Here is an 8,950-nt window from a genome sequence, read left to right on the forward strand (position 1 = left end):
TCTCCTCGGACACCTGGCTCCTCTCCCCTCTGGGACCTCAGCGCTTCCCCAACTATCCTTCTTAGCTCGTTGAAGTTTGCCCTCCTGAAATCTAGGGCTGCTGCCTTACTGCAGGCCTTTGCCACCTTGCGCTGGATGGTGAATTCCAGCAGGCGATGATCACTTTCGCCCAGGTAGTTGAGCACGCACAGCCCCCTCACCAGGTCATCACCCGTGGCCAGCATTAGATCCAACAAGGTGTCTCCCTTGGTGGGGCTGTGCACCTCCTGGGTTAGATTAATTGCCATGGCACTGGGAGCTGCCACTGTTTCAAGGCCCATGTTGCTTAATTCACTACTGAGAGGAGCTTGCATAATATGGTGATAGCAGATGGCAATAGCATAATAGCCTATATAGAACCAAACAGTTTATAAAAGTTTAAAAGTTACCTAAGCAAAGCAAAATGAACACTCATTAACTCTTGCATCAGTTATGGTTAGTAATTACCACCTACTTTATGTGAAAAAGCTATAAATTAGCAATTCCTGTACTCAGTTGTTGAACGCAGGCAGACTGGATCTCATCCAATGTTTGTAAAGAAAGTTCTCTGCTTTTTACTCTCAGTTGACTTAGAAAACTGATTTTTCGCATAATGTTCCATTTGGCTTCAAGGTTAATCAAACCTAATCAACTTCTGCCACCTTGTGGAGAATTTTGAGCTAGCAAGGTTTAATTAAGATGCAAGTTCAATATAGAAATGGAACAAAATCAGCTCATAGCAAAATCATTTTCCAGGTGGAAAAAACATTTGAAGTAAACCATAATTTATCTTAAATTCTTGTATATCTAATCTAATGGGAATAGTGTTAAGCCAACACCACCAACTTCCAGCATCTCCATCCCAATGTTCTAACTGAAATGCTGATTTTGAACCTGTTGCAGGACATTTTACCAGCCTCTTTCATTTCCTTAATCTTGATGGCATGAATACCACTATACTGTTATAAAAATGCTAAATGTCTATACCAGAACCTCACGGTCATTCTGGGACCTCAATAAATTTGCAAAGAAAGTGCTTTAAAAGTTTTAAGAACAATAGTACAGTTTGACACCATGAGGGCCTGGGGCAAAGGGGGAAAGTGGGTAGGTAAGAAGGCCAAAATCATTTAACTAAATCTGGGACAACACAGACTAAAATGCTTTAGTCATAATCACACTTACATGGAGTCATAGCAGAGTAGAATTAACAGTGAATGCACAAACTGTTATGTTTCCCATACAAACAATATCTTATCATTTCATTGCAGAGAACCAAAATTTGATTCAGTCTACTTCAGAAATTCTAACTGGCAGCCGTACGATGATAAAATAGAAATTAAACAGGCAACAGTCTCACCTGAGCATTGGTCTAGGTGGAGGCGGTGGCTCATCAGGGTCTTGACACCTCTTTGCTTTTTTAGTGGCTTGCTTATAGATGTTACGAGATGTCACTCCTACCCACAACACTGTGGCTAGAGTAGAATAATGAAGAATTATCCCAACCTAAAAAATACACATTAACACACAAGCTTCATTAGTTCACAGAAAAAATAATTTTACAGTTTTGTGTTTTACTTGAATGCTGCTTAAAAACTTTAAGGTGGATAGTTCTAAAGAGTAATAGTGATACTTTATTGTGATTTATATTAAAATACCACCCCTCCAGCCCTTGCAAGTTATTTAAAAATATCTTCATGTTGATTACTAGCTTATAAAAACGATTAAATACGGTGGTCACAGCCAGTCCTATATGCCTAAAATTATAAACCAAATACATTTAAACATGGTGCAGGTAGCTATATGTTAAGTTAAAAATGTTCACAAGAGGATTACATGTTTAAATGGAAAGAAGTGAGGGACTGGCAAATTATGGTGCTCATGGTAACTCTGTTCTGTGCAAGGGGATTTAATGGGGCAAAATGAGGTTGCTTGACAAGGTGCCTGGCTGATTTTAATACAAGGTAAGGAGGAGCTGCAGTGCTTAAACACACAACTTAAGCAGCATTTGAAAGTATGAGTCGCATACTTAGCATTCACTATTACCGTAGGAAAATAATAGCCAAATTTTCAGACTTCTTGTACATATGTATTGTTAAACACTCATTTATGTAGGGTTTTTAAATAATTTTGTCTTCTATTTTTATTAACAGAGGAGAAAAAAAACAAACAATCTGTGCCTGTCTAAAGTTTGAATTTTACACTTTATTTACTTGCACTTTATCTCAGCTATTTGTTCACATACATCACATAAGTGAACTATCTCTTTTTGAGAAAAAGGTGACACTGGCAGCGGTAATTTAACAGAGAAGAAACACAACAAGAGATGGAGGAAGTTTTCGCAAAAAGAAACTCCTACATGTCTTTTGTTTGAAACCTAGAGTATTTGGCATGTTAGCAAGACATTTACAATCTTCCTCATGCAAACTAACTAACCCAATAATAGCTCCTGGGCCTATAAAGATCTCATCACAAGCTGGAACATGAATAGCTAAGGTAAAACAGGTGAAATATTAGGGGCACTTAAGACAGGAACATTTGGGATAACCTTTTTGAATTGTTAGCCATATAAACAAAAACTAAAAGAAAGTGAATGTTACGACAAGCATATAACTTCTTAAGCTACCCCTGAAGTTACCGTGTCCTAAGCATTCAGAGTGAGTTCTGAGTGTTTCTAAGGAACAGTTACAATTTAAGAAACGTTTAACTAATATTGATCCAAAAAGGGCCCTTGCAATTACAGCTGGAAATCTGCAACTGGCTTAGATATGAGACTGGAGAATCAAATATCAATCTCAGCAGAGGAAGGCTATATAAAATAAATGTTGACAACAGCAGAAAATCATAGGCTGTATGAAACCAGTGTTTTTGTTGTCTTTAATTTGGAAAAAACCCCTCTTAAAAACAGGAGGTTAAGTAAGAAAAGTAAGAAAGTATTCAGTCTTTACAATATATACTTATATGACATATAGACCATGCTAGAGCTCTTGACACTACCAATTCTACAACTGTTATACAACTAATACTTAATAAGGTTTCCTCAAATAATGTGCATTATTTTCTATTCTGCTCTAATCCTATTAGATATTTTTCAAGTTTTGAGATTGCCTCTTAATTCTTTCCTTGAGAGGCAGATGAAATCCATGAAATCTCTATCTCTGGTGATATTAGAGGTCATGGAGTCTGTCTACTGCCTGGTGACTTTCAACTGAAGTGAAGATTTACTACCATTCTGCCAATCATCTAGGGGAGTGATAAAGCTGTTAACATTTATTTCCTTCAGTGTAATTAGTCATGATTATAAGTTCTGTATATGCAGTCCAAGATTTAAAAAGTTTTTCCTACCACTAGTAGTGAACTTGACTCACCATAACATTTTCTCCAGCAGTTTGGGGCAAAATGTTTTTAAATATATGAGCATTTATAACATTTTTAAGGAACTCTTAGCTATTCCTTTACCTTTACTAGTTTCTTGAATTTTTTCTTTTTTTACACACACACACACACACACACACACTTTTCTGTTTACTTACTGCTTGGCAAATGCTGGCATTTCTGGTCTGAGTTATACCTCCAATAAACATCACACACGTCAGGAAAATATGAAAGCTCAAGTTAACTAACATGTGCCAGCTTTTAAGGCTAATCCTGATCACTCTGTTAAAAGAAATGTACGTTAGTCAACATAAACACAAAGTTGCCTGCTCATCTTTCAAAAGCTAGAGTAAGATTTCTCAAAATGGGAGTGCAATGAACATTAGCTATCATCTCTTTTTACAGATTTAATCATTATGTTTTTATCATAATAAAATAAGAGATAAATACCATTAAGGAGCTTTTTCTTTATACAAAACACTTAAGAAGGATCACTTACTTTATATATTTGAATCCTTTCACATGGACAAAAAGGGTATTAATTAAATTAAAGTCTGGAATAGATCAAATAGCAGTCATTTAACTTCAAATGTGAACCAAGAATTTGTTTGTAGGAGCAAACAATTTATGAAGATAAATTTATAGCACGTGTCTGTTAAAAAGGTGGCCTGGTTAAAATATTTGGGTGTAAGTGTATATAAAACAGTGTTTGCATTAAAGAGTGTGTAAAAGGCTTGTGGAAAGCAACTTTTCTCTATAAGTACATAAATTATAGGGTAATGGGACTGATAACACTATTTCCTCCTTTGAACACCTGAATCTTAGATGCTGGTAGGGCACATATACACCTGGGCCAGTAATTCTTAACCCTTACCTAAATATGTATTTAAATTAATGCTTCTTTGATTTCATGCAACAACTGTAGATACAAATTACTGCACTATAACTTGAGTCTCCATTAATTTTATTTCTTACCCATGATGGTATATATAGCTGACTATAATCATCAAGAGGCACATTAGTAAAACCATGGCTGTGGCATAAATAACTGGGTGTAAAAGATCAGCTGGCTGGGTATATAGTTCAGCTCCTGTCAAATCCTAACAGGAAAAAAAAATAGCATTAGTAGGTTCTCCTTTTTCTCCAGTTCAGCATGGGGATCTGGAAGGTGATAAATAACTGGGACTTTAACTGTAATAAAAAGGATACTGGCTCATACATCTTTCAAGGAGTTTGGACCAGGATCCCTAAGACTTTCTGATGAGTAGTGGCTATTAATTCCTTTGGTTCTCACTTCATGAAACCTTACTTTGCTCCTTTTGTATATATAAGTTGAGGCAGATTTTACAAGCACTTACCAGGAATTGTATGGCAAAGCCAGGATCAGAATCCAACTCTCTTGGATCCTTACCCAACCCTTACATCAGATAAATGTTTGGTCTTGCCCACTCCCATCTCTCCCATTCAGTGATTAAGGCAGAGAGATCTTATAGATTAGGGACAAACACTCCAAAAGCCAAAGCCTGAATTGATTCTTTGCAGATTAGTCTAACCTGCCTAGGTTGAACGGATTTGTAACAGTACAGAGATTCCTTGTGGACTGAGCAAATGCAGGCACATGCCTGCAGTTGCTCAGGCCAGGCGGGGTTAGAGAGTGCCCTCGGCTGCAGGGAAGCTGTGCTAGAGCTGCGTGGCCAGCCCAGGCTGAACCGGCCAGAGAGGGGTCTAATTCCCCCTTCCCTGTCCAACCAGCAGGGACCCAAGCCAGGACTGTTGGATGCTCCCCCCTTGCTGCTGTAGTGGTGGGCCGGCATGGCTTCTGAGGCAGAGAGGGCAGGGAGAAGTTATTCCCCACTCTGGTCCCCCAGGGGCAAAGCAGGGCTAAAGCCAGGTCTACCCACCCAGACTGCTGCTGCTCGGTCCCTGCTTGGGGCAAGTGGTAGCATAAGCCTCCTGCCGTCCCCTAAGGAGACCTGTCGGCCGGCATCTCTCTGCGCCCCCAGTGCAGTGGTGAGGGGGCAGGACTCTTGATGGGGCAGCAGCCCCCATCATTGTGTCAGGAAGTGTAAGCCCCTTCCTGGCAGAGGGGCCCCACTGCAGGGTGGGCAGAGCTGTGGCAGACTGCACAGAGCAACACTGGGACTCAGAAACAGGGCTCATGCCACCGCTGTGGTCCACAGCAGCTTTCCTTGCTAGGAAGGGGGTGCTGCCCCCATCATGGTTGCTCCCCCCTTGCTGCTCCAGTGGTTGGGTAGGGGCAGGAGCGGGGCCAGACAGTGGTGGGCAGGACCCCTTAGGCAAGGGGCAGGGAGAAGGGTCATTGCCCGCTCTGACCCTGGGGCAATGCAGAAGGGTCTGCCCACCTGGGCAGCCGCTTGCTCTGTATCTGGGTCAAGTGGCAGAATAGGCCCCCTGTGCCAGACAGACTCCTGAATTTGCTAGTATATGAATGGAAATCCCAAGTACCAAAGGCATACGCCAAGAAAAAGTTGCTGAACATGTAAGAATTATAGCTGCTTACAGACATGGGGAAAAAACCCCCACCCCAAACCCTTTAGTGCTTTACTTTAAGCTTGGCATGTCTCTATGCGAGTGCAACGCATGCCTATAAGAAGCATCATTTTAGTTTGACCCAGCTTGCCTAATGTCTGTATAGATTGTGCGCTTCAGATAAAAGCACCAGAAAGCCCCGCTGAAGCACCCGATCTATACACTGGGGAGCCAGGTCAAACTAATGCGCTTCCTCTTTCACTAAAGCTCTGGGGTTCCCCCCCAAAACACATCTGTCATAGCCTATTAGATCACAGGAACCAAGTCACAATATTTCATTCTGACTCTTTAATTAAACCTCATTGACTGCGAGATATAATTAAAGGATTAGGGCACTTGTAACTGGCCAGTGCTGCTAGGATACCTTCCTATTCTTCCTGTTTCAACTTGGTAAACTGACAGTCTTCAGTAAACTGCAAAAGGCCTCCTCTACTGTTAGTGATACTAAAGTTAAGAGGATTTGTGCTGGGTAAATTGAAACAGGTTATTTTCAACAAGACCAGCTGTAATACTAGCTATAGCAGAAAACCATGATCATAAGCTTTCTAAGACAAACTGACAATATCCAAGCCTTTAACATTCTGTTTAATGACAATCTTACTTGGCTGACAAACAGACACTCGAAGTCACTGAGCAGCTTTGATGAAGAATTTCTAGTTCCATGTATAAACCTGTTTAGTTTTACATAACAGGATGGAGTCCCTAGAACCTATGGTATCCCACAGTCGTCTGCTGTCCTCCCTGCCTCCAATGGGGAAGGAAAGAAAAAGAGCAGGCAGCTCCCCAATAGTGCCGATCCAACCCAGCTGCTTGTTAGAAAACTTCAGAGTCAGTAGATGAGAGAATTTAGTGCATAATATATAAATTTTAGGTGCATGGCCTATAAGTTTAATCCAAAACTCGAAGTGGGGAAACTGAGACATTATGGGAGTTAGGTGTCTTAGAATGGCAATCCAAAGAACCCACTTGCCAGCATAAGAAGTTGACCCATACTACCCAACAAGAAACCCACAGAGTATGACTGAAATGTGGACCTCCTTTGAAAACAGGGTCATCCAAGCCAAGCCAGAAGTGTACTTGTGAGGGCAAATGGCTATAGCTATTTTGTTAAGAAGTAAAACCAGCGGATTTCTTTTCAAAGGGCAGTTGCTAGAAGAGGTAATGGGACCACGGGTAGAGATACCTCTACCCTTATTATACAATAGCTTAGTGGTAAGACCACTTCCCCAGTGGGAAACCCAGGTTCAAGGCTTTCCTCAGTTTGAGAGGATTCAAATCTACATCTCACCTCCAGGAGAGTGCCTTAAACATGAAACTGTAAGAAGAATGCATTGCATTTGAAAGTCTGCCTAAGTCTATACAAAGCATGCAGTTGGTCCAATAAAATGCTCGTAGTATGGGAAACAAGCAGGAGGAACTCACCCTCCTGCTTGCTGACACCAACCCGGACATAGTGGGGATCACTGAAACATGGCGGGACTCAACGCATGACTGGGCAGTGAATGTCAAGGGCTATAGGCTGTACAGAACGGACAGGATAGGAAGGAAAGGTGGGGGCGTGGCACTCTATATTAAGGAGGAATACCCATCCTCGTCAATTAACAAAGAATCAGAGGAAGGGCACTCTGAAGTGCTTTGGGTTAGAATACAAGGCAGTCGAGGGGAAAGAGACTTAATGGTGGGAGTCTACTACAGACCTCCCAACCAAGGGGAAGAGCTCGACCAGGAATTCTTAGGTCAGCTCACGGAGGTAGTGAAGTCTAAGCATGTGGTCATCATGGGGGATCTGAACTTCCCGGGCATCTGCTGGGAAGAGCAGCCAGCCAGATCTGACTGCTCACATAGGTTCCTAGCCAGAATGCAGGACCTCGATCTAACCTAGGAGGAGCACAGCCCCACCAGGGGAGATGCCTTGTTGGACCTGGTGCTGGCCACGGGAGACGACCTGGTGAGGGGGCTGCAGGTGCTCGACCACCTAGGCAACAGTGTTTGTCGCCTGCTGGAATTCACAATGCAGCGCAAGGTGGCAAAGGCCTGCAGCAGGCAGCAGCCCTAGATTTCAGGAGGGTGGACTTCAATAAGCTAAGGAGAATAGGCCGGGAAGCACTGAGGTCCCGGAGCCAGATGTCCAAGGAGAGTGGTCGCTCCTTAAGGAGTCAATCCTCCAAGCCCAAAGGGAGGTAATCCCAACACAGATCAAAGGGAGCAGGAGGGCACACAAGCCTCCATGGCTCACCAAAAGCATCCGGGAATGTCTCCTTGCTAAAAGGGAGGTGAACACCCAATGGAAAGAAGGGGCCATCACCAGGGATGACTATACTGCAGTCACTGGGGGATGTAGGGGGGCAGTCAGGAAGGCCAAGGCAGAGATGGAATTAGGACTAGCTTCCCAGATTAAGGACAATAAGAAGTCCTTCTTTAAATACATAGGGCATAAAAAGAATGTTCCGAGTAATGTGGGGCCCCTGCAAGACACGTTAAGAAATTTGGTCGTCACACCAGACGACAAAGCCAACATATTTAAAGATTTCTTTGCCTCCATTTTCCTAAGCAGGGACCAGAACAGTCACCCCCAGCCCCGCTGGGCCCCCCTCAGGCCCCAAGGGGAGGCACACCTAGGACAAGGGTTAGTGAGGAACTAGTTAGGGAACTTCTAGAGGGACTGGATGTATTCAAGTCAGCTGGTACAGATGATCTCCACCCTAGAGTACTGAGGGAACTGGCTGAGGTCATTGCAGGACCCCTGGCACAGCTTTACGAGTACTCGTGGTGCTCTGGTGTGGTGCCAGAGGACTGGAAGAGGGCCAACGTGGTTCCAAATCTTCAAAAAGGGGAAGGAGGACAACCCGGGAAACTATAGGCCAGTTAGTCTTACCTCGATCCTGGGCAAGCTTTCTGAGAAAATTATTCTAGCGCATATCCACGAGGGGCCAGCAGGCGAGATTATGCTTAGGGGCAATCAACACGGGTTCATTAGTGGCAGGTCCTGTCAGACCAACCTGGTGGCCTT

The 8,950-nt window shown here is 42.9% G+C and overlaps 1 protein-coding gene across 1 annotated transcript in view; it reads right to left on the bottom strand.

The window, feature by feature from the left end:
- ADGRA3 (adhesion G protein-coupled receptor A3) overlaps nucleotides 1-8,950 on the bottom strand; it is a 57,876-nt gene that overhangs the window by 4,972 nt on the left and 43,954 nt on the right. Inside the window, exons 13-15 of the mRNA XM_019552574.1 lie at nucleotides 4,366-4,490; nucleotides 3,549-3,672; nucleotides 1,376-1,521 (exon numbers count right to left, since the gene is read on the bottom strand). Of these exons, the coding sequence (XP_019408119.1) occupies nucleotides 1,376-1,521; nucleotides 3,549-3,672; nucleotides 4,366-4,490 (395 nt within the window). The remainder of the gene's footprint in view (nucleotides 1-1,375; nucleotides 1,522-3,548; nucleotides 3,673-4,365; nucleotides 4,491-8,950) is intronic.

This window comes from Crocodylus porosus, unplaced genomic scaffold (genome assembly GCF_001723895.1).
Source record: "Crocodylus porosus isolate Cpor-Errol unplaced genomic scaffold, CroPor_comp1, whole genome shotgun sequence".
In the NCBI taxonomy this organism is placed as follows: Eukaryota; Metazoa; Chordata; order Crocodylia; family Crocodylidae; genus Crocodylus; species Crocodylus porosus.